A 26427-nucleotide genomic window follows, 5' to 3' on the forward strand; every position below is an offset into this window, starting at 1 on the left:
CTATGTGTAGACAAGAAGTTAAGTGATTTGACACTAAAAGCATGATCCATAAAAGAGAAATTGATAAATTGGACCACATGTGAGGAACATGTAAAGATATGCAAAGACTGGCAGAAAATATCTGTAACCTCCATACCTAACAAAGGACTAGTGTCTAAAACATATAAAGAACTCTCTTATTCAACAGTAAAAAAAAAAAGAAAGAAAAAAGAAAAAAAATCCTATTAGAAAATAGGCAGAAGACATTGAAGAGTCAATTAATTGAAAGGGGAGGGACCAGCATAAGGCATGATAGTTATGTCACTGGACGCCCACATGGCTAACCATACTTTGAGTCCTGGACCCTCTACCTTGAAACTCACATCAGAGTGTGTGCGTGTGTACCCAAAGTCCTGAAAAGAGAATAGAGGAGAAGGGATTGCAATGTGGCATCCCCCTGGGGGGGGGGGCGTGTCTCGCTTTCTGTCTCTGGTGAACACACACTCCCTATAGCAAATATATCTCTAAAAAATAAAAAAAGGAAAAGGATATATAGGTGGCAAATGGGAAGGTCTACACATCATTAACCATCAGGGAAATACAAATTTAAATCACAGTGAGATGTCACTACATACTTCTCAGAATGATTAAAATAAAATTTACAAAAAAAAAAGGAGATTGCTAAATGCAAGAGAGGATGCGATTTTGAGCAGGATATTGGATCCTAGAGAGGAGATTGGGTCACTCTCATATGTGAGTGAGAATGGAAAATGTTTTAGCAGTTTCGTGTGTGTGTGTGTGTGTGTGTGTGTGTGTATGTGTGTGTGAGAAAGACCACACTTTATTGGAAAGCAGAGTGCTGCACACTGACCAGTGGGTGAATGCTGCCTGGTGGGGATCCTCCACGCCACATTGCAGAGGACACATGGGAGGTTTGTAGTAAAAATCAATTGGAACATGGATTCCTCTGGGCACTTTCCCAACCTCGTTCCTCACTAGGGTCAGGAAAACTGCCAACCACTTCCAGAAGGCAATGGTGGTTCACTAGAGATAGAGCCCCTTAGGGGTCCCTTCTTGTTTTTTTATAAAGGATATTTTTAGATTTTCTGAAATCTTCATTTGTTACTTTCTTTTCTTTTCTTTTTTTTTTGGGAGAGATTTTTTTCGCTATAGGGCGTATGCGCTCGCCAGACAGACAGAGACATAGAGACAGAAAGCGAGAAATCATCCCCCAGGGGGGATGGTCACGTCGCAATCCCTTCTCCTCCATTCTCTTCTCAGGATCTTGGGCAAGCACGCACACGTGCCCAGCGTCTGGGACGTGAACCGACTACGTGGGAGTCAAGCGACATAGCCATTACGCTAACTGCTGGTTCCCTTCATTTGTTACTTTCATTCTGTGTTCTCTCAAAGCCATTAGACCAGCTTCTGTACAAATTGCCTTGATGTCAGCACTAGACAGTTCACTTTTAGCCATGATTAGGTCGTCTAGGGTTATTATCATCGGCCAGTGCCATCCTGCTTGTGGGAATCTGAACTATGCACTTCATAAGACCAAATATGGTCTTTTCATCGGGTAGGGGGAACTCAGTCTTCTTGTCACTGCTGTCTAGTCTAATAAGTGCGGGATCCAAAGTCTCTACTGGGTTTGTGGCCATAATAACTTTCACATCTCCCCTTGAGTCAAATCCATCCAGCTGGTTCAACAGTTACACTGTTTGCTGAATTTCTCTTTCAGCACCAGAATTTGAGTCATATCTTTTTGTCTCCATGGCATCAATTTCATCAATAAGCATGATGGTACATGCTCTTCAGTATCTCAAAACAGTTTTTGAACAAGTTTGGGCCCATCACCCAGGTACTTCTGAATAAGTTCAGAGCCAACCATTCTCAACAAAGTGGCTGAAGTTTGGTTTGTAACTGCTTTGGCTGACAAGGTTTTACCTGTAGACCATAGAGAATGACCTCCCTCTCTTAGGGGGCTTTATATCCTCACTGGACGCCCACATGGCTAACCATACTTTGAGTCCTGGAACCTCTACCTTGAAACTCACATCAGAGTGTGTGCGTGTGTACCCAAAGTCCTGAAAAGAGAATAGAGGAGAAGGGATTGCAATGTGGCATCCCCCTGGGGGGGGGGGCGTGTCTCGCTTTCTGTCTCTGGTGAACACACACTCCCTATAGCAAATATATCTCTAAAAAATAAAAAAAGGAAAAGGATATATAGGTGGCAAATGGGAAGGTCTACACATCATTAACCATCAGGGAAATACAAATTTAAATCACAGTGAGATGTCACTACATACTTCTCAGAATGATTAAAATAAAATTTACAAAAAAAAAGGAGATTGCTAAATGCAAGAGAGGATGCGATTTTGAGCAGGATATTGGATCCTAGAGAGGAGATTGGGTCACTCTCATATGTGAGTGAGAATGGAAAATGTTTTAGCAGTTTCGTGTGTGTGTGTGTGTGTGTGTGTGTGTGTGTGTATGTGTGTGTGAGAAAGACCACACTTTATTGGAAAGCAGAGTGCTGCACACTGACCAGTGGGTGAATGCTGCCTGGTGGGGATCCTCCACGCCACATTGCAGAGGACACATGGGAGGTTTGTAGTAAAAATCAATTGGAACATGGATTCCTCTGGGCACTTTCCCAACCTCGTTCCTCACTAGGGTCAGGAAAACTGCCAACCACTTCCAGAAGGCAATGGTGGTTCACTAGAGATAGAGCCCCTTAGGGGTCCCTTCTTGTTTTTTTATAAAGGATATTTTTAGATTTTCTGAAATCTTCATTTGTTACTTTCTTTTCTTTTCTTTTTTTTTTGGGAGAGATTTTTTTCGCTATAGGGCGTATGCGCTCGCCAGACAGACAGAGACATAGAGACAGAAAGCGAGAAATCATCCCCCAGGGGGGATGGTCACGTCGCAATCCCTTCTCCTCCATTCTCTTCTCAGGATCTTGGGCAAGCACGCACACGTGCCCAGCGTCTGGGACGTGAACCGACTACGTGGGAGTCAAGCGACATAGCCATTACGCTAACTGCTGGTTCCCTTCATTTGTTACTTTCATTCTGTGTTCTCTCAAAGCCATTAGACCAGCTTCTGTACAAATTGCCTTGATGTCAGCACTAGACAGTTCACTTTTAGCCATGATTAGGTCGTCTAGGGTTATTATCATCGGCCAGTGCCATCCTGCTTGTGGGAATCTGAACTATGCACTTCATAAGACCAAATATGGTCTTTTCATCGGGTAGGGGGAACTCAGTCTTCTTGTCACTGCTGTCTAGTCTAATAAGTGCGGGATCCAAAGTCTCTACTGGGTTTGTGGCCATAATAACTTTCACATCTCCCCTTGAGTCAAATCCATCCAGCTGGTTCAACAGTTACACTGTTTGCTGAATTTCTCTTTCAGCACCAGAATTTGAGTCATATCTTTTTGTCTCCATGGCATCAATTTCATCAATAAGCATGATGGTACATGCTCTTCAGTATCTCAAAACAGTTTTTGAACAAGTTTGGGCCCATCACCCAGGTACTTCTGAATAAGTTCAGAGCCAACCATTCTCAACAAAGTGGCTGAAGTTTGGTTTGTAACTGCTTTGGCTGACAAGGTTTTACCTGTAGACCATAGAGAATGACCTCCCTCTCTTAGGGGGCTTTATATCCATCTCTTCAAAATATTCAGGACAAGGAGAAAGAAGCTCTACCGATTTCTTAATCTCTTGACTTTGGTTGTCCAACCCTCAAATATCAGCATAAGTCTCTTGTGGGGCCTTTTTCACCTTTGTCACTGTGACCAAGGGATCCATGTCATCTATCAGCACCCCTATTGCTGCATGCACCTTGTGGTTGAGCAGGACTGAGCAGCCTGGTTCCAACAGATCCTTGTCTACAAATGAAAGAATGTGGATATAGTATTCTGAGCCCATAGATGTAGACACAATGGCATGATTGTCATCAATGATCTCTTCTAAGGTTCCTACTGACATCGGGGTCCCCCTCAGATCATCCACCTTTGATCTTTCCTCCTTTTGCTTTTCTTTTAATGGTTTCATCTGTTCCTGATTTCTAATAAATTCTTCTTCCATGAGAAGGTAGTCTTTAATTCTCTCTAATTTCAGTAATTTTAACTGGCACTGTGTGTGAGGTGTCACGAGTGGCAGTTTGCTGGCAGCATGTGGTCCCTCAGTTTTCCTCCTTTTTTCCCCCCACTCTAGTTGAAACAGGAGGTTCATACATCCTTTTCTTGTCCTTTACACCCTTCTTGCCACCTCCAGGACTATGACTGTCACTCTGACTTTGACCCATCTTGCGTTGGATGCTCTAGCCCTGTTTTAGCAGTTTCTTAGGAAGCTACATTTACAACTACCACACAACTCAGTAACAGTACTCTTTGGCATTTATCTTGAAGAAATAGGTAAAAACCACATTCACAAAAATGCTCATAGCAGCCTTATCTGCAAGACTGCCAAACTAGAATCAGCCCAGATGTTCTTGCACAAGTGGAACACTGCACAGCTACAGAAAGGAACTGTTGATACACGAGGATTTGGATGACTCTCCAGGGGATAATGCTGAATTTTTTCAAAAGCTCATTTCAAAAGGTTACATGACTGTATGATTCCAGGCACGTAATATTTTTGAAATGACAGAATTTTAGAAATGAATGATAAATTGGTTGTTACCAGGGGTTAAGGAATGGGGAGAGCAGGTGAGAGGAAGGTGGGAGTGACTCTAAAAGGACAACAGGAAGGATGCTCTTGATGTGGAACTGTTTAGGCTGGTGGAGCACACATAAACCTCCACAGGTGATACAATGTACAGAACAAGGTAAGCAAGCACCAGCACATACAAGTAAAACTGGCCTCTGAATAAGATTGGTGGACTGGATCAAGGTCAGTACCCTGGGTGGGGAGTGTACTAGTTTCTCAAGTGTTACCATCGCAGGAACCTGGACAAAGTGTACAAAGAATCTGTATTTCTTTTAAGTGCATGTGAATCTACAATGATCTCAACAGACATTTTGATTGAAAGGGCATTTTTAGAGGTGCATTTCAACCTCTATTTTAGCCCTCAAGGGGAATGAAAAAAGATACAATTGATGTAAAGATCAGCTTTTGCCCCAGGAGCAAGTGCTTTTTTTGTTTATTTGTAGCTATAACTGGGAGGTTTTAAAGCTTAGAGGTGTGCAATGACTATCAAATGCCACCTGCAAAATGAAACGAGGTTACCTTGTTGCTGGAGGGAATCAACATGCAGACACTGAAGCAGAAGTGTTTTTTGCTCACCTCCAGGGGTTTTCTAGAAGATTTCAGGAGGGCTAAAGAAATAAACACTTTCAGTTAAAAGTTTTGCCCAGATGTTAATACACTTTAGAATTAATTTTAGCCTGTGACTAATTTGGTACATTAAGTTTGTTCCCCACCACCACCTCTTTTTTTTCTTTTTTTGGAGAGGTTTACGCTAAAGGGCGCGTGCACTCGGCAGAAAGAGAGAGACAGAAAGCAAGAAATCACCCTCTGGATGGCCACACCGCAATCCCTTCTCCTCCATTCTCCTCTTGGGATCTTGGGCATGCGCGCACGCGTGCCCTGTGTGAGTTTAAGCCACCGGGTCTGAGACTCCAACCGCGGACGACTACGTGGGAGTCCAGCAACATAGCCATTATGCTAACTGCTGGTCCCACACCTCCTTTTTTTAAGGGAGAAGGGATAGAGAAGAAAAATCTATGTCAAGCAAATTATTTGTTCACTTTGCCTTTTATATCAGTTTCTGATCTGTGGCTGAGGTGTTTTTTGGTTGATATTATGGTAATCAGTATAGTATGTTAGGATGGCCTTGGTTGCAAGTTATGAAAGAATTCACAAACTCAGTAAAAAAGAGGATAGAAACTAATCTATTCACTTGTCAATAGAGGAAAGGGTCCAGATGTGGAGAGTTGCATCCGCTCGAAGGAGTTTTATTGGGCTTAAGGAAAGGAGGGCTATGATTGGGTAATTAGGGTGACCATCTGTCGATCTTTGGGTTGTTTTGTTGTTATCTCTGGAGGTCACAGCTGGCCCCCGTAGTCTGCCATGTATCTGTCCTTAGTTTGATGCCAACTGTTGACACGTTGCAATCTTTATGTCTGAAGGCAAGAACTTAGAAAATACAAGGTCAGCCACCTTCAATGAAGTCAAGAGAGGACTAATTTGGGAAGAACCTGGGAGGCGGAGCAAGAATGTTTGAAGCACCTGGGAGTTCCAGATGGGCCTTTCCAATTAAAATATCCAAGGTGCCAGTGAGACACTGAGTTAACCCTTCTTCATCCCTAAGGCACATGGGAAACATTTAACCTTTGCAGTTGAAGTGTAGCTTTACCCTATTTCAGAACATGATTTTAGGCTATGGCTATCTTGGCACACATGCACACTTACTCGGTATGAGTTTAAGCCACCGGGTCCGAGACTCGAACCGCGGTCGACTACATGGGAGTCCAGCGACATGACCTATTAGTCATGACTAATAGGTCAGAAAACACAAGTTTCTGAATAAGTAGAAGTTCACATGTTATTATTATAAATATAATTTTGATTTTCTGTTTGCTTTTTGCTTTTGTTACTATCAATAGTTTGGGGAAGCTTCTTTCACGTTTCAAATATGATAGATTTCTGTCTGGGCAGTTACTTACCCCAGCTTTCCTAAGGAATTATAAAACCTATGTTTCCTTACGTGAAATAGCCTCTACACCTTTCCTGATCCACATGGAGTACTGTAAGCTCTGGTAGAGAAAGTGCATGATGGTTTGAGAGTGTCTGGGAAAAATGCAGAGAGAAGAGATGGGGTGAGGGCAATTGTAGGAATGAGGCAGAGAGCTGGTATGTTGCTTTTCTTCAAAAACAAAAAGATGCAAAATGTAACATTTATTTGGTCAGCATATGATTGGAATGGTCTAGCTCCTGTTTGTAAGTGCAGTGACTGGGCTGTACTCACAAAAGAACTGTTTTTGTTGTTGTTGTTGTTTGTTTTTTTTGAGAGAGATTTTTTTGTTGTAGGGTATGTATATTCACCAGTGAGACAGAGACAGAGAGCAGAAAGTGAGAAATAACCTGCTAGGGTGGATGGCCATGCCTCGATCCCTTCTCTTCCAGTTCTCCACTAGGGATTTTGAGCATGCACGCACACACACCTGGTGTGAGTTTTAAGCCACCAGTCTAGGACTCGAACTGTGGTTGACACATGGGAGTCCACTGATGTAACCATTATGCAATCTACTGGTCCCCACAAAATGACATTCTATAACAAGTTGTATTTAACATGCTTTCAGAGTAGCAGAAGTCTTGTTCAATTTCATATATAGATATGATTTGCTGTGGAAGTAATGGTCAGAAATGCCTAAGTCCTGTTGTACTGGGCCCAACTAGGCATTTATGGTTACTGGTTTCATTACACAGTTTTATGATTAGATCTTGAGTTTTATACTGTCAGAAACTCCCTGGTCCTGAGGTATAGTTACCAAGGTCAGAAGATTATTTGGACTCAAAAGCTATAAAAGAATCCAGACATGGTAAGTCAGTCAGAGGTGAAAGGGGTTAAAGAGATGATGATCATATTCAAAAACGATCTGTGACAAATTTCATCATATTGAAGTCTAGACCACGTACAAATTTTAGGAAAGAGAGAAAGGGATGGACATCTTGGGGAGAGGACACTTGAAAAGAATGCAAGAACACTTGTTGCAAGTGTCCGTAAATAGAAAAATAATTGCTTTCAGAAACAAATGGGGAGAAGCTGTAAGATTCTTAGGCATGATAATTAAGTAGGTTGGGAAATTAGCACATAAAGGAACTAGGTCTTGTTTTTTAAAATTAAAGTCTGAATTTCTTCTCCCTTTTTCTCAAACCACCTGAAAAAAAGGCAAAAGGAGGAAGAGTATAGCTTAGCAGGACAGATCTGAATAATGAGTTGGCTCTGCTGGGTCATCCTGAACAAGTTTCTTAAATTGTGGAAGCCTCAGTTTCCTCATCTGAAAATTGAGGATAGCATTATATATACACATGACCGAGTGAAATAATATATAAACACATTCTGAAGGATTACTGCTATTAATACGTTGAACCGATGAGCTAATAGTACATGTTCATCTTATAAGAATACTGTTTAGAAACAGAGAATTGGGATGACATTGATCAAAAGAAACAAAAGTTTAACTAAGAGAAATACATTAAAAAGATCTGACCCAGCATCTGTGGTCCAGTTAGTAGCTTACTGGATTGTGGAACTGGAAGCCCATGCTGATTACAGTTTGAGTCCTTTGCCCAGTGAATCTGAAAAAATGCCCAGGATCCTGATGGGCTGGAGAACCAGAAGAAGGGGATTGTGGCATTACCAAGCCCCGTAGAGGGTACTTTTCTGCCTCTCTGTCATGTGTGCACATGCACTCTCTGATGAGTGAAAATAAATCTCAAGAGGTCTATCATACATCTTGGCGACTACAGTTAATAACAATATATTGAACATTTGAAAATTGCTAAGAAGAGTCTTTTTTTTTTTTGGAGAGGTTTTTGCTATAGAGCGCGTGCGCTCGCCAGACAGAGAGAGACAGAAAGTGAGAAATCACCCCCCAGGGGGAATGGCCACGCTGCAATTCTCTTCTCCATTCTCCTCTCGGGATCTTGGGCATGCACACACATGCACCCAGCGTGAGTTTAAGCCATCTGATCTAGGACTCGAACCACGGTTGTCTACACGGGAGTCTAGCGACATAGCCATTATGCCAACTGCTGGTCCCAAGAAAAGTAGATTTTAAGTTTTCTTACTACAGAAAAATGGTGAGTATATGAGGTAATATATATGTCAAATAGTTCGAGTTAGCCATTCCATAATGTATGCATCTATCAGACATCTTACTGTATATCATAAATATGTACAATTTTTACTTAGTAATAAAATAAATAAGCACAGCAAGAGAGAGAGAGAGAGAGAGAGAACTGTAGAATGCATTGGGCAAATATTCCCATTTTACAGATGAGAAAAATGAAACTGAATAATTAGTCCCAAGTTACCTAGTTGGTAAGCAGTACATAGACCCTGAATTCCTTCCACAGAGGTTCTTAAATTTGAGCCAAGACCAGAATCCCCTGGATCATGGTTAAAATCCAGATTGTGGGGCTCTACAACCAGAGTTTTCGACTTAGTATGTCTGAGGAAGGGCCTAAGAATTCAGATATCTTACCAGAGTTTAAGTGATACTAATCTGCTGGTGGTAAGACCACCCTTTGGAAACCACTGAGCTAGATTTGAGCAATAGGTCTCAAATATACCTCTGCTCATCAGATCATCTGGAAGCTTAATAAATGAACCTACAACAGTCTCAAATCTATGGGTTTTCTGCTATCACAAATGCAACTCAGCCTTATTACCAGTATATAAATACTTGTTTATTTGCTTTTTTATTTTTTCCAAATTAGGGATAAGTCTGTAACAACTTTAAAAATTCCAGTCTGAAAAGTCGTGGGATTTTTTCCCCTCCAAAATACAGTATAAATACAAAATATTTGTAGAGCCAACTACTCAGAGACATTTTATATTTCTAAACCCATATTTTCTATTTTTATGATCCAAGAGGCTTATTTTGTTTGCCAAATATTGAGCGAGGGTTGGCAAGTAAGTGCAATGATCAAGCATGGCTGAAGGAATAGTTTTCTTAATATTGTAATGAACACTGATAGTTTGAAATCATTTCCTGAAATACTAGCTAGGTGGTTATTTTAGCTTTGACAAGACAAATGAAAAACACTGCTTATAAAAAAATACTTTGGATTTTGGGGCCAGTAGGCAACGTGGTGAAGAGTGCTTAATTCTCACATGGATGACCACAGTTTGAGTCTTGGACCTTGCTTTTTCACTTTTGCTCTCTTTCTCAGTCTGGTCAAATTATAATAAATAAATAAAATTAAATAATTACTTTTAAAAAGTTAAAATATTCTGGATTTTTCTAAAAAATTAATATTTCATGACTTCTTTTATTTCAGAAGGAATTTAAAAGTTATTTTTTTATAGATACATTTATTCTGAACTCTTTATAGAGATATTTTTTAGCATACTTTAAAAAGTGTTACCTAGGGGCCAGCAGATGGCATGGTGGTTAAGGTGCTGGATATCCACACTGTCAACCATGGTTTGAACCCTAGAACTGGTAGTTTGCTTTCTCACTTTCTCCTTCTCTTTGGTCAAATTAAAAAATAATAATAATAAATAAAATTTAATAAATAATTCTTTAAAAAAAAATGTTACCTATAGGACCAGCAGATGGCATGGAGGTTAAGGGTGATTTGATTGGCTTGATTCCACATGGCTGACTGTGCTGTTTCAGTTCCAGATCTGTTGACTTGAAAATCACACTGAGCATGTGTGCATGCGTGCTCAAATTCCAATAGGAGAGATGGAGGAGAGGAGAAGGATTGCAGCATGGCCATCTCCCTAGAATGATTTCTCACTTTCCCTCTCTGTTGCTCTCTCTGCTTTACAGTGAGCGCACATGCCCTATATTAAAAACTAAAGAAAAAAATAGAAAAAGATGTTACCTATATGTAGTTGTCCTTGAATAACAAGAGAGTTAGGGTGCCAACTCCCTGGACAGTCAAAAATCTGGGAGAATAACTTTTGACTCCTCACAAATTAACTAATAGCCTACTGTTGACTGGAAGCCTTACCAATTAAATAAACACTCAACACATTATTTTATGTATTATATAGTATATTCTTACAATAAAGCAAGCTAAATAAAAGAAAATGCAATTAAGATAGCTATAAGGAAAACACATTTATTGAAGAAAAATCTACATACCAACGTACCCACTCAGTTCAAGTCGTCGTTGATCTGGGTCAACTGTAATTCCTTATGGAAAATGTGGTTCTTTAAAAACTGCCCTGAGACTTTTGTTGGTACCACTAATTAAAAATGCACCATTACTATTTTCTCTTATAATACATAAAGTCTTAGATAAATTATTAAATAATCTGTTTTAATTATTACCTATTGTTAATCCTTATTTAAAATCTTTGTTTATGTTTGCAGCTTAAACTATAAATAACATACTATGTATTGCAAAAGCCATTGATGTATGGATTGCATTAATCAGGATATGGATGCTGTTTGCTAAAGCTGCTTGCAAACAGGAAATACTTCTCTTCCACTTTTGTAAATTGCCTGCTTACCAGTTTCTGTAGGAACTGGGAAATGTTACAAGTTAGTTTGCAACTGCTTTACTGCTTTGACTTTTCTAGTTTATCTGCAACATCCCTGAACCCTGACTATATAACCCCTGTAACTTTCACAAATCTGTGCCCAGACTTTGGAGTATGAACTCCTCTGGGTCTGTGGGCATAACCACCTGAGTTCTCTTACTCTCTGGAATAGTGCTTAGTCTCTTGACAGTCTGATTTCTGCAACAATCATATTTGGAGTTTACATAGCATTTCTAAGGAATTCCAAATACTTAAAAATATTTTGTTAAGGTTTTTGCTATAGGGCGTCTGTGCTTGCCAGAGAGTGACAGACAGACAGTAAAAGGAAAAGTGAGAAATACCCCCACCAATGTCTACGCTGCCATCCATCTTGCTTCTCCTCTCCAGATTTTGGGCACATGCTTGCACACGCCTGGTGTGGTTTTCATGTCACTAGGTCCAGGACTCAAATTGCAGTTGGCCATGTGGAAGTCCAGTGCTTTAACCACCATGCAGCTGCTGGACCTAGAAATACTATTTATTTTTACAGCTCTAATGTTGAGGAGCAGATACAGAACAACTCTACAATAGAAGGATAAAATTAGGGAATGCATAGGTGAATTTTGCACAGGGCTTGAAGCTTTGTGAGCTCTTGTTGGGTTAGCTGCCATGATTGAAGTCACTATTGCTGTTGACTTCTCGGTAGATCCATGGGCATTAAGGTTTCATTGTGTTTCTGCACTCAGTTGATTATTGATTGCCCAGATCCTTTTCTCTAAAGCTATTTATGTGGTTTTCATGAGAATATACTTAAATTGTGAGACCATGGCATTATTATCTTGGCAAGCCAAGTCAGGAGGACATAATACTAAGTTATAATAAAAGAAAAATTCCCAGAAAGCACATAGTCATTGTTAGATGATGATTTGGTACAAGAGACTTGATTCTGTATCTTTTGTTCTGTAACAACTTGGAAATTTTCTCTCTGAATTGTCTTAAATTTAGGGATGTCTGTCTCCAGCTTCAGGCTAGGTCTTATCTAATCAGTATGAGATGGAAGTTTTAAGAGACCAAAAGAGAACAATCAGAATGCTAATTTGTTTATCTGTCACTTTCTAAATTCACGGTCAAATAGAATGCTAAGGAGTATTCAGGTTACCCACACTACTTATTGCTCTCTGCCAAAGGGTCTTTGTTGAGCTGTGCAGAGCACCAAACTGATGTGTTTCTCTAAGTAGACTAAGGAGTTTGCCCACAATTATGCTCCGTGGGGAGGGCCTAGCTACTACTTCAGAGAAGGGACACATCTGTCCTCCTTTTACAGAACAAGAGTTGGGGGCCAGGACCGACATCCTTCACAACTCTCATGTCCGTTAAAGGTTTAATGATCGCTTCATATAGGAGGTAAAATTCTCTTCCAGTTAGGCCCAAGAATGAACACAATGACACAAACTAGAGTAACAAAAGAAAAGCATACATATTTATTTAATACAAGTTTTACATGATACAGGAGCCTTCCTAACAATGCTGAATTGCACGAAGTAGTAAACTGAAAATAAGTTCAGGCAAAGAGGCTTGGGCTAGAGTAGTTAATTGATAGAGTAGTGACTAGGAAGAAACAGGTTAGTTTAACAACATTTGTACAAATTTCCCTCTTCAATTTCCTATCCTTTGTAAAAATGTTGATTTTCTTCTAGTGTGAAGGGAGGGCAGCTTTCACTTGGGAATTTCATCTCCTCTTAAGAAACAGCAAGGTCAAAGTGATTTTCTTGCACCTGCTATTACTTTAAAAGTGCCTTTAATTAAAATATAAATGTGCCAAAATGGCATATTTTGGAGTGGCACATTTTTCACTTCTTTTACCTTCTAATCACAATTTTCTTACCTTGTTCAAGGTACTATAGACCAATTTTTTTAAATTCTCTCATGAAAATATTTAAAAAGCAAGCAAGCAAGCATAAATTTCTAGACAGACTTTTTAAAGGAAGTTTGCAAACATTACATTTTTCCTTTGCTGCAGTACGTCTACTACTGCTTCTGCACGCATTCTCACAGTGCCATACTGAAAGCCAGAGCTCACCCCTTACCCCACGCCATTACTAACCATTAGTAGGAAGTATTATCCTAGTGTGATACTAAAATCCCTCAGTGTCTTAAAAATTTCCCTAAACAAAATGGAGCCAGAGCCTGACAACAAAACATACCACTACAGAGTCCATTACTAAATACCACTGCTTTGCTGAGCAAAAGAAGAAAGCTTTTAGGTTTCCATGTGAGTTAGAGCTAGTTATAGCAAATTTCTTGTATGTGTGAGGTTATTTGTTAAGCAGGGTCTGGACATGCCTCACCCCGCCCCCCTTTACCTCCATAGTAGCTGGGACCTGACTCTTTTAGAGTCTTGCTGTAGTTATGACTAATTTCTAAAAAGACTCCGGATTTCTAAATAATACAAGTCTGAGTTGCTTGAGTGCTTTGCAAAATCTGACCTACTTCAAATTTATATTCCCTTTTCTGAAAGGGAGTTGATGCAACCTGTAATGAAAATAAATAAATGCTAATATGATAATTGGTTCATATGGGAAGTAATTACCTAAAAACAACACAAAACAAGTCTCTGATGGAGTACTCTGCACTTCCTGGCAGCCAAAGGGGAAATGTAAAGGAAAGTGGAATGTTGCATCTGAAGGAAAGGTTTCCAGGGTAGACCTGAGGGCAGGCCAGCAGGATCAGGAATCTTTCTTTTAATGTATCTTTCTTTGATTCACTTTCCTTGTTTTAAAACTGGACAGTAAGAATCTGCAAGAATGTTGATTGATAAGGTTCAAGGAGATACCCTATGTGGAGGAAAACGTTACAGCATGATAAAAATGTAAAGGCTATAATCAATAAGGTAATTATCCAGTGAAAATAAAACATTTTCCTCAGACTTTTTTTTTTTTTTGGTCTTATTATCCTCAGAGCCTGGGACACTGAGCGCGTAAATACCTGTGCTACACTAATGATGAAAGGAAGGAGAACCTGTTCTCAGATGTCTTCTCTTCAAGCTTGAGTAAATGGCCAATTTCATTCACTCCTTAAAGAAAAAAAAAAAAAAAAGGTGAAGGTCGGATCCCAAGCGGCTGAGAAGGGCTGCAGGCGCAGGCACAGAGATGATTTCACTTATGTACTCATGACCACAATCGTAAATAGGCTTCCGGTCTGCCGCGCAAACATGCTAGGGTTGGACATTTACCTGCTTCAAAGCCTTCCACAACATCTCCACTCACTCACTTCTTTACTCCTCAAACTTTTGTTTTGGAGAGGTTTTTGCTAAAGGGCGCCTGCGCTGCCAGAAAGACAGAGTGAGACAGAGAGAGAAATCACCCCCAGGGGGAATGACCACGCCGCAATCCCTTCTCCTTCATTCTCCTCTCAGAATCTTGGGCACGCACGCACACGCACCCTACGTGAGTTTAAGCCACCGGTCCTGAACTCTAGCAGCGGTCAACTACATAGGAGTCGAGTGACATAGCCATTACACCATCCACTGGTCCCACTCCTCAAACTTTAGTCTTCCTTGTTCTCTGCAAGATTAAGTCTCCCTATTTTACAACACCTTAATACCGCTTACCTTTTTCCTAATGGTATGTTTCATTGCTCCAGTTTTACATTTACTGGCATCATCATTACAATGATTAACGCGTGGTAGTGACCAAATTAGCAGTATTACATTATCAATGAAAATGAATAAAAATCATGTAATCGTCATAACACTTTTTTGTATCATTATTACCTTTATTCACATCATTATGTCAGAAACTGGCTCCCAGACTGTAAAACTGAAGCGAGAGCACTGTTTGTTGTTGACCCTTGGGTTCCCAGGCCTAACCCAGTGCCTGCTACATAGTAGCTGCTAAATTAGTATCTGCTAAGTTAAACCGCCTTTCTGAGCTATCTAGTGCGCGTGGAGGCCTAGTGTGCAATGATACTGTGTCCCGTGGCTGTCTAAGGTTCCAGACCGGTTTGCAGCTCCCCATTTGAGCTTTAGAAACCTCGGTTTCCTATTGTGCAAAGCGGACCCTGCAGCAAATGTTTTCAGAGGCTGCAGAACCTCGCCCCTTCACATCAACAATAAAACAAGTCCTGAAGCCGCCCTAAAATCCTTTCCACGGATTGCAGCATAGCCTCGCGCTCCAGGACACAACCTGGAATAAACTCTGCAAGTATCCTGCGCGCGTAGCCAGGCGTGCCAGCTGGAGCTACGCCGGGACGGCCCCCTCTCAGTTCTCCCGCGCTAAACCCGGCCGGACCGCTCCACTCCCTCCCTCCGCTGCAGGGGGGAGCCCGGCGCCCGCTCACCCGCTGCCGGCTCCCGCCGCGCCCAACTGCAACCTCCTGTCGCGCCACCTGCGGGACGAAGTTCCGTAGTCGCGAAGTTGGGTCCGCAACCCAAGCCTAGAGGCCGGGCGAGGCGACGCCGAGTGAGCGGCGCGGAGCGCTCCCCCTGTCCCGGGCGCCGAGTGCGCCCCTCCCTGGGCCCGCCGGAGCTCCCAGCCCATCGCGCTGGCTGAGTGGCCGCGGGGCGAGCTGAGCGCCCGTGGCCGCGTGCGAGGAAGTGACCGGAGCCCCGCTAGGAAGAATGGAGCTGGCGACTCGCTCCCAGGTGAGGGGCCGGCTGCCCGCCGCAGCCCCGACGCGCCCATGGCGTGCCTTCCCTTTGCGGCCCGGCCCCACTCCCAGCCTTCGGCTGGAAACGTGGCCCTTGGCTGCGGTGCTGTGAGTCCAGCGCGCCGGGTCCCATGAATGCTAGGGCGGGCGCGCCCTGCAGGTGTGCGCAGTGGGTCAGGGTGGTGCCACCCGCGCCCGAGGGGCCGCACGCTCGCAGGCAGCCGGGCGCACGGCTCTGTCCCGCACGGTACCCCGGAGGCTGTCCCGGAGTCGCAGGCCCGGCCACTGCGGTCGCGGGCCCCAGGTGTGGATGCATTGGGAGGGAGGTGTTGGCGGGGAGACCGCGGGGGCGCAGCGCTGCAGAGGTCCTGAGTGAGTGTGTGCGCGCCTGTTTGCGTTTTGGTGTCTTCCGCCCACCCCACCCCCCACTTTCTCCGGGAAGTGGCAGAGATAGGAAAGGTTGAGAAAAGCTGATTTTTCTAAAAAGCATTAGCGGGTCAGACCAATCCGACTTGGATAGTAAAGTTGAAAAGGAATTGGTTTTGGTTTTGTTCTAGAACTTTTACAAACGTTTTCAAAGAACTTGTAACCCCCCTGGAGGAAATGGCAAAGTCATTAGGCCAAGTTGAAAACAAAAAGTCGTAAGATCCCAAATCACGGACGCAGCACCACCCCAGATACGCATGGTGGGCCTAACTAGGCTTTAAAACTCATTGTCACTTGAGAGGAGTAAGTTCCCCAAGCGTTTGGATGAGTGGTTAGAAAGTGAACGTGACTTCAGTACTTTTCAAAAAGATCATTCCTCTACTTCTTAGTAGCGAACAACGTTTCGTTCAAAAATGAGCAATAAAAACCGTTTTTCGAAAGAACTAAAATTAAACTTCTAAAAAGGGAAGGAAACAACCATACTGCTGCTTGTGCGAACCGGAGATGTTTTGTGCGAGATTGGGGTTTTGCTCTTGGTTTGACGAGAAAGCCTTTGGACTCACCGCTTACACCTTATCTTAACCTAGTGTTTACCTCTCTTCTCTACCTGGGTGCTCTGGCCCAGACAGGGCAGGAGGTGCGGGGGCGTGGGGAGGCCGGAGTTGGGGCTTGGCCTCCTTGGAGGCCCTGAGCCAGTGTCTGGTGAGTCCAAGCTACTGTCACCTGCCAGAATCCGGGCAAATGAAAGAGCCAGTAACGGCTGCTTTGTCCATTTTAGTAATTCCTGGAAGACTTCCTGGAAGTGGTTGTTTGAGGACAAACCTACTGTAGTGAATGTTTGTGAAAAAGAGTATTACTTTTAAAATTCATCCATGAGGGAGGTTATTAAAAGCAAGGAAGACTACAGTAGTAAGCCAAGTCTGAGGACTGAGGCAGGGTAGATTTTTTTTTTTCTCCCTTGCCACTGGCTTTTATTTTATATATTTCCTGTGCTTCTAGGACTTTGATTTTTCCGGGATTTAAACAAATAAAACCTCTGGAAAGAGATTGAACTCTGAATTTCAACAGAAAATGTGGGTAGACAATGTATCACTCCTTAGACTTGTTCTTTGAGCGCTCATTGTAGACTACCATCTGTAGTCAAATTCATGCTTAGGAAATTCAAAAGGTCCCACAAGATGTATAGTTGGAAGTGAAAGTTTTACTGCCAGACAGTGAGGCTAATTTTTGATGGTTCTAGAAACCTGGAATAAGCTATTTACTTATGGAGGTAATCTGCAAATTTGATCTGACCCATTATGCACCAACCAATTAGGGCAAATGACTCTATGTAAGATGATCAGGTTTTTTTCCCAAAAGACCTTCTAATTGGCAGCAGAAATTAAGATGCGTGATGATTTTTCCAGTGGAAATGTTCCAGTTCATCCTAATTCAAATGTGAACAGATTATAGTCTCTTTAATGTGAATTAGTGCAGTGTGGTTCTCTGGGTGGGCAGGTGACTGCATATAAAAGCACTTAATGAACATTGGAAGCACAGCAAGATGTTCAATTCGTGTGGTTCTGCCCTGTCCCCCAGCCTTGTGGATAAAGCAGTGTGACTGCACGCCAGATATGGCTGCAGACAGCGTGCGGTGGGTTTTAATCTCACCTGTACAGTCGGTATCATTTCCACACCTCAGGAAGCACAGAGCTAGCACGTATTCCAGCAAAGCAGCTTAGGCCTATGGATTTAGCAGGAGCCAAGGAGAAAGGGAAATATTTAGGAGTCACTACTTTTTTTGGATTCTACCAGTCTGTGGGATTTGATGTCTTCTGCCAGTGATCACACTTCCCATGGGGTAGTCCGTGCTGGGCCAACTATTGTGTCTTTGTGTTTTCATGATGAATGGCATAAATAATACCTAGTAAAAGGATTCTCAGTGCAGCTTGCTGGACTGCCTCAGGGTCCTGGCTGAGAAACTGGTAGGTCCTGAATGTCCTTGTCCTCCTTTGACTCTTTTCTATAGCTCCAGGGTACAGGTTGGATCCTTGAAGAAGGAAATGATGCTAAAGATTCTAATGAATATTTATGGAGCTTGCTGTGGAAGGGGTCAACGGAGTTTTTCTGGTGGTGACCTTATAGCTACAAAATGCCCCCATCTGATCCTGTAGCTTAAAATGTCTGCCCCAGCCCCAGAATCCGTTCACAGGGCTAGGGAAGGGGGAGAATGTCATTTTTATTTTTTTTTTTTGGAAGGATAATGATTTATCACTTTTAATGGCTATTTGGTCATTCTTGTGTGCTACTACCATCCATAGCAGAGCTGAATTCTCAGTGATCAGGAGGAAACCTCAGAGATCACAGCAATTCTGATGTGATCAGTAATGGGACAGAAAACCATAACATAGTTATGACTTGAGACAACTTATGAATACTGGAGTAAGTTAGGGAAAAAAAATCAATAAGATCATTCAAGTAAAGTAGCCTAGACATACTAATTTTTAAATGCTCATAAGAATTTTCCTTGGGGCCAGCAGATGGCATAGCAGACATGTCACTGGACTTCCACATGGCTGACTGCAGCTCGAGTCCTGTACCTGGTGGCTTAAAAATCACACCAAGTGCTTGTGTGTGCATGGCTAAGATCCCAGGAGGAGAATGGGGGAGAAGGGATTGCCCTGTGGCTATTCCTACACTCCCCTGACTTCTTACTTTCCCTCTCACTGACACACTCCTTAAACTCTAACCCTAACCCTAACACTATTTCCGCCCTCCCCCTTTCCCCCTAAAGCAAAAAAAAAAAAAAGTTTTTCCTTTGTTTATTAGTACTGAGTTATAGTTTACTATTTTTTTTTTATCTCCAAGATATAGTTTGGTTTTGTAAAAAAACTGTTATCTTTATTTGCCAAAATGTAATTAAACCAGGCTACTTGGGGTTAGGAATTATCAGAGGGACCATCTTTTCTTTTTGTTTGTGAAAAGCATTGACTTCTTATGAAATAGGGCCTCTCAGAAGCATATTTGGCAAATATAACAAGTTCACACTTAAGAATTTATCTTCCATGGTAGTAAATGTTAGTGCCCTGTATTCAGCACAAAAATAGGTCCTGAGTTCTCACAGCATAAAGGGGCAGAGTTTTAGTTTAAATGAATAGTTGATGCTTCCTATCTGTTTTCCTCCTTGCCCTCAACTGAGGATAGTGGACTTTCTGGCTGGTTTCATCCAGGCACCAGATGTCCTTGGCCTAAGGATTGTCAGAGGGGAAGGAGAAAGCCACAGAAATGCTGGTTTTTCCCCACTCTCCCCATCATGAAGGGCACTCTGGAACTCTCTGCCTTTCCTTACTGCTGGATCTCAGCTGGTTCTTGCACTGTGCTAGAGTGACTTTGGTTTGGGGAGTGGAAGAGCCCTCTTTTTTCTCCCCTAACTTCCTTTTAGAAATCATGCTGTGCTAGGTACTTAAAGTTACTAGATTGAATCCTCTCTATAGTTTTGTGAAATAGGTTGTATTTGCATTTTAAAGATCAGGTTCAATTGACTCATTTGCTCAGGGCTAGCTTACTGGGAAAGCTCTTAGTTCAATTCTGTCCCCAGAGACTGCCTTGCCTTCACCACTGGAATTATGGGACCTCCTTGATTGGTCACAACACTTTGCCTGAAATAATGAAGTTAGAAATGTTCGCCTAACGTAATGGCCAAGGGCATGCCGAGAATGACGTACTGTTTTCTGTTTTGTTTTTTAAAGAATTATTTAATTTTACTTATTCATTTATTTACTTATTTTTAATTTGACCAGAGAGAGAAAGTGAGAAAGCAAGCCTCCAGGTCTGGGACTCAAACTGTGGTTAGCCCTGGGGGGCTCCAGTGCCTTAACTGCTACACCACCTGCCGGCCACACCTCCTTTCACTTTTTAACTGTATGGCGGTGTCATGGTACATTTGCACTTTAACTGGAGGGACTGACTGGGGATGTTAGCAGCTGGTCTGGCTCTTTTTTAGGATCTCACAGACTATGTTCTACACTATGTATGAAAGTCAGGTTGGGAATATGAGTAAGTCCCAGAAAACTTGAAGAGGAATGACATTAATGTGAAGTTTATGCCATACGTGGCCATGTTAATAAAGGCTGACACTAAAACAAAACACTGAACTGCTCTGTATCGCCCTCCCCCACATGCCTCATTTTCTGGATCATTTCTATCTATTGTGTGTCTGTAGAACAGTCGTCACGTTTGCATAACCTTTATTGTTATTGTTTGAATTCTGTTTTCTTTCTCCTTTTTATCTTTTTAAAGAGAGATTTTTGGTATAGGTCATGTGTGCTCACCAGAGAGACAGAGGCAGACAGAGAGACAAAAAGCGACAAATCACCTCTCAGGGTTGATGGCCATGCCGCAATCCCCTCTCCTCCATTCTCTTCCTGGGCTCTTGGAACACACACACGCATGCATGCACATATGCCCAGTGTGAGTTTTAAGCTGCCAGATCTGGGACTTGAACTATAGTCAACTACATGGGAGTCCAGTGAAATAACCGTTACACCATCTGCTGGTCCTTGAATTCTGCTTTCTTTAGCAACGTTGGAACCATTTTTCTGAGTAGCTTGGAGGTCTTTACAGTTTTCATTTTTAAGGACTCTGTAATGTTTCATTGAGTAGAAGTGTACTTTATGTTGACAAAATTGTTTCTTTATTGAAAGGACTCTGCAATCAGTGTCGTCGAGTGGTATGTATCTCAGGAATTATGTTGGAGGCCACAGTTTTTAATTACTGTTTTTATTGTAGTTAATAGCCCCTAAAAGGAATGTTCCTGGCTTTGAGTAGAGGAAGACCTCTGACACATTGTTTTCCTAGGGCAGTCCCCTTTTGTTGCACTGTTTGTATGGAGAGAACGTGGTTGCTGAGGTTCAATCCAAGGCTCCTGACGACTGGACTCAGCGATGACTGTTGTCTCCCTGAACTTAGAGCATTGGCTGATAGTATAATGTTTTGATTTAGAGACAGTGGAGAGCAGTCATAGAGGTCTGTTCCTTACCACCATCTAGTCCACCTAGAAAATCCAAAAGCATGCCACTTCATGGGATAGAAATGACTAGATTGGGGCTGTTGGGGACTGTGCACAAGTTGGTCATGTTGATTGGAAGGCAGTACCAGCACATTGTGCTCCTCTCTCATGTGGTAATGAGTCACTTTCTCAAAAGTGTATTGACTTTTTTCTGAGAGAGAAAGAGAGTGAGCAAGCAGGAGAGCCTATAGTGTGTGTGTTTAAAGAATCATTTAACTTTATTTACTTATTTATTTATTCATGTTCACTTGACCAGAGAGGGACAGAGTGAGAGAGTAAAAGCAAGCCACCAGGTCCAGAACTCGAACCCTGGTTGGCTATGTGGGAGTCCAGTGCCCTTAACCACCATGCCACCTGCTGGTCTCACATACAGTGTCTTGATGCCATGATCTACCCCCATCTTCTGGTGGCCCAGATCATGGGCACATGCATATACCTGGCCTTGGGGCAGGGGTGTCTCTGGATGTGAACCTAAATCCTTCCCACGTGGGTTAGCCATGCAGAGCATTGATCTTTAGCACTGTGCTTAAGATTATTATTATTTTAAACTTGACCAGAGGGAGAGGGAAAGTGAGAAAGCAAACCACCAGGTCCGGGACTCTAACCATAGTCTGCCGTGTAGAAGTCCAGCACCTTAACCACCATGCTACTTGCCAGCCCTGTTGATTGACTTTTTTTTTTTTTTTTAAGAGGTTTTTGCTATAGGGAATGTGCACTTGCCAGAGAGAGAAAGACAGAAAGCGAGAAGTCACCCCCCAGGGGGGATGGCCATGCCGCAATCACTTCTCCATTCTCCTCTCAGGATCTTGGGCACACACGTACACGTGCCCTGCGTGAGTTTAAGCCACTGGGTCTGAGACCTGAACCGCGGTCGAGAACATGGGAGTCCAGTGACTTAGCCATTACGCCAACTGCTGGTCCCTTGATTCTCTTTTTTAAAAGAATTGCCTTCTTTTGCTTATTTCAGCTACAAACTACTAGAGTAGCATTCCTGAAAATGTATTTTCATGGAAGGCAGGATATTTAAAGGTTGGATGGTTGGTTCACATGTTATAAAGTGGGTTGTAAGAGGGAAAAATGGTATTAATATGGGTGCTATAAACGGGTAGGTGTAGCTTGTGAAACTTCACCAAGCCGTGCACTTGTAGGATACTAGTTACTGTTCTGTTTGTATGGTGCACTTCAACAAAACATAGCAAAAATCACATACGGAACTGGTAATATGAGTCCTGAAGCCTGTGCTTCCCGCCAGCCCAGTTTACCAGGTATGTGGGCAAAACATTTCCTGGTGTTGTGGGCCCTAACAGTTGTAGCAGTTTGCTCAGGACTGGATATGGTCTGGGGATCCTTTCTCACAAAAGCTCCACAGAAGCAGCAGAGTTATTTTTTAGGGCAGCCCCATCTTTAATCAATCCTCTACTCCAGGAGGGTCCTACATATCTGGAGAGTGCTTGCATTTGTGAGCCAGCCATGGCAGTCTGGTTCTTTTGGAATGAACTCTGGGACCGCCTCTGCTGCCTGCTGTTAGGAGGGCCCCAGGATTTTCCCCAGGTAGTGACTGGTGACCCAAAATCATGTGATGGGTTGAAATGATAATTATCCACCTGACATGTGAGGGCCTGACATGAAATAGGTGGTGAATATTTGTTATTTTTATTTTTAGTTTTTTTAGAGAGACTTTTGCTATGTGGTGTGTGCGTTCACAGGAGAGAGAGGCAGAAAGTGAAAAATCAGACCCCCCTGGGAGGATAGCTACACCGCAATCTCTTCTCCATTCTCTTCTCACGGGATCTTTGGCATGCACGCACATGCTCCTGGTGTGAGTTTTAAGTTGCCGAATCCAGGACTTGGACCACGGTTTATTATGTAAGTCCAGCGACAGAACCATTACACTATCTGCTGGTCCTGAATATTTGTTATTGAAAAAAGAAGATGGTTTGGGACTGCCAATGAATGGTTAGTGGAAGTTATGATGGGCTGGAACATCTTATAACAGTTTCTCCAACTTGTTAAAGTGTGAAAAGCCAGTTTGTACTGCACCAGGGTGGTGGAAGGGTCGTAGCTCCATGCTGCATAGGAAGGAGAATTTCTCATAGATGTTCAGTTTTATCTTTCAAAGTCATGTCTGTTTTGTAGTCTATTTCATGATGCATTTTAATACAAGAGTCAAATTAAAAAGGACTCTTCTGGGAAGAGTTCCCTTCCTCATCCCACATGTGGCCTTAAAAGTGTTCTGGGTGCGGGGCCAGCAGGTGGTATGGTGGTTAAGGATGCTGGACTCCCACATGGCCGACTGTGGTTCGAGTCCTGGACCTGGTGGCTTGCTTTCTCACTTTCTCTTTCTCTATCTCTGTCTCTCTCTGGTCAAATTGAAATAAATAAATGAATAAATAAAGTTAAATAAAATTAAAAAATAGCTATATCATTAATAGGTAATTAAAAAAAAAGTATTCTGGCTGGGCCGAGCTCCAGAGCTGGAGAAGTGTACCAGCCCCATAGCATTGTTTTGGGGAGCTGAATCCCACATGACTGATTGCAGTTCAAATCTCAACCCCTGCTGGCTTGAAAAACACACAAGTGCATGTGTGTGCATACATGGCCCAGACTGCAACAGGATGGAGAAATGGAGGAGAAAGGATTGTGACATGGCTGCGTCCCATGGTGGAGATGCTTTTTCTCTCTCTGTCTCTATTGCGTGCACATGTCTTCTGGCAATTCAAACAAACAAACTAGAAATCTTACCTGTAATAATCTGAAATAGAAAAGGTATCTCCTGCCATAATATCTTTATTTAAAGCTTCATGTTTTTAAAGGGCCATTAAAATGGGGAAAATACCCAAACTTGGTTGATAATGAAATGGCTAAGAACATTTTTTTAAATGCAAACTGTCTTAGAGTCTTTGCTTTGTTTTTCATTTAGCATTGGTTTAAAAAAGAAAATTAGGGACCAGCAGATGGTGTAGCAGTTATGTTGCTGGACTCCCATATGATTGACTGCAGTTTGAGTCCAAGACCTGGTGGCTTGAAACTCACATCAGGCATGTGTGTGTGCATGCCTAACATCCTGGATGGAGAATGGAGAAGGGATGGTGGCTATCCTCCCTGGGGCTGATTTCTTATATCCCCTCTCACTGCCTCTGTCTGTCTGTCTCTCTCTAAAACTTCTACCAAAAAACAAGGGAAAGTTAAGAAAAATAACAATATATTTGATACCATTGTTCATTCTTAACTATTTTTTTTTTCCTTTTTTCCCAACAATTGGTCCCAGGTTCCCCCCCCCCCCCCCCGGAGAGAAACACCTAGATCGTACCCAGGAAGATATTTACTATAGTAGTCAAACACCAACAAGCCTCATTCAGCCTTTCCCATACATGCACGTGACCTCCTACACAAGCTGCCCTTTACCTGACTTCAATAAAGTCATTCTGCTTTCCCACACCACCAGCTTCAGAGTTCACTGAAGTGTGTCTGGGTGTCCTCCTGACCTTGTGCTGAGTGGTTGTAATTAGGCACCAAAAAAGAATGCATTCTTAGGGAGTGTGTCATTCACTGTGGCACAATGCCAAGAGCCAAGTGGTGTCAGCAGCCTGACTGCAGCATCCCAGAGGTTGTTAGGGCTTGCTTCCATGTCCTCAGTCAGTGTTGTTAGCAGGGCAGAAGTGTGTCAAGAGGCTCCCTGTATACAGCCTTCCAGGGCTGGGCTGTCAGGACCCTCCTCTCTCACCTCCCTTTAGTGTGGAGATCCGTTAACACATGTCAGGGGTGAGCACAGGGACACTTGCCGCCGCCTCTTGAAAAACGAGCCTCTCTAGGTTTAGACTTTCACCTGTGAATCTACTGCAAATCTTCCTCCAACCTGAGTTCATCTCACAGCTGTAGACATGAATGACCTCCCGGCCTTTAGTCTTCCTGACCATTGCCCCCACTGCTGGGCCATATGCTCTCCAGCCTCCCTGTTCGCACTTACCACATCACATTGAAATTGTTTAAAGATGACTCTTACCCTACAGCATAGGCCTTCTTCTCCTCCTCCCTCTCCTCCCCTCCTCCTCTTCTTCCTTCTCCTCCTCCTTCTCCTCTTCCTTCTTCTTTCTTCTTCTTTCAATGGAGTTGGGTAGGTGGAGGAAAGTATGCCCTGTCTCACTGCAGTCCCTTTTTCTCCAGATCTCTATCCTGTCAGGATTCTGGGCAGAGGCACACTTGCTCTGTTTCATAAGCCACTAGGGCCAGGGCTCTAGCCTTGGTCAGCCATATGGGATCTAGCTTCTACCCATACAGCACTTAAATGCTCAAGGCTATCTGAGAGCCTCTTTGACTAGCCTATATGACATGAAATATGAGTAAGAAAAAAAAAATTTAAGACTTTGATTTTTTTTTTTTGTTTTCTTGGCTGTTTTTTTTTTTTTTTTTTTGGCCATAGGGCATGTGTGCTGATGTTGGTGTGGGGGAGAGAAATCACTCCCCAGGGGAGTGGCCATACCACAATCCTTTTTGTATTCTCTTGGGATTTTTGACATGCACACCATTGATTGATATTTGGGGTTGTTTGCTATGGTTTTCTAATCTGTCATTCCCTGACAGGTAGACCAGAGCTTTCATATTTCCATTTTGGAGTCACTTTGTGATTGTCATCTGAGTGAACTGGGGTCATACTGTTGGGGTAATAGAAATATGTGAGTTTCTTTTTGATAGCTAGAGTGATGGAGGTGAAGGGAATGCTCCCGTTACTACTACTCCCTGTGGCAGGAAGGAGAGCTCTCCAGGACAGACCAATTGTTCTGTTTCGTTCTGTCCAAAGGCTACTAGTACTTTGTTGGAAACAGAGCAGACTTGTGCAATTTGATACTCAATCTCTTGGTCCAGAGAAATCTTAACATTGGCTTTATGTTTCCTGTCTGTTGACCTCCCTGAAAGAGGAAGTTACCCAGAACCTTTCAAGTGTGGTTTGGTTTACTTCATTCCCAGAACCTCTGCCGAAATTCCAGCTTATTGACTATTCATTCATCTGCTGAATAATTCTTCTAAGCTTTGTACAGATATATGTCTGGAATATCTCTCCATGCATATTTTTTCTCTTTTAAAAACAACATTGATTACTTTGGGGGGGATTTTTTATTGTG

The 26427-nt window shown here is 42.6% G+C and overlaps 1 protein-coding gene and 1 pseudogene across 3 annotated transcripts in view; one reads left to right on the plus strand and one right to left on the minus strand.

The window, feature by feature from the left end:
* Positions 1-1023: 1023 nt before the first annotated feature.
* LOC102497844 (26S proteasome regulatory subunit 4-like) lies at positions 1024-4287 on the minus strand (annotated as a pseudogene).
* Positions 4288-15640: 11353 nt separating this feature from the next.
* Positions 15641-26427, plus strand: part of CDCA7L (cell division cycle associated 7 like) — a 63360-nt gene continuing 52573 nt past the window's right edge. For 2 of the 3 annotated variants that reach the window (XM_014584744.2, XM_006169845.3), the window contains exon 1: positions 15641-15829. In XM_014584744.2, coding sequence (XP_014440230.1) covers positions 15806-15829 — 24 coding nt within the window. In that variant the 5' untranslated portion in view covers positions 15641-15805. The remainder of the gene's footprint in view (positions 15830-26427) is intronic. The other variant, XM_006169844.3, reaches the window with a different exon arrangement.

This window comes from Tupaia chinensis, unplaced genomic scaffold (genome assembly GCF_000334495.1).
Source record: "Tupaia chinensis unplaced genomic scaffold, TupChi_1.0 Scaffold147534_1, whole genome shotgun sequence".
NCBI lineage: Eukaryota > Metazoa > Chordata > Mammalia > Scandentia > Tupaiidae > Tupaia > Tupaia belangeri.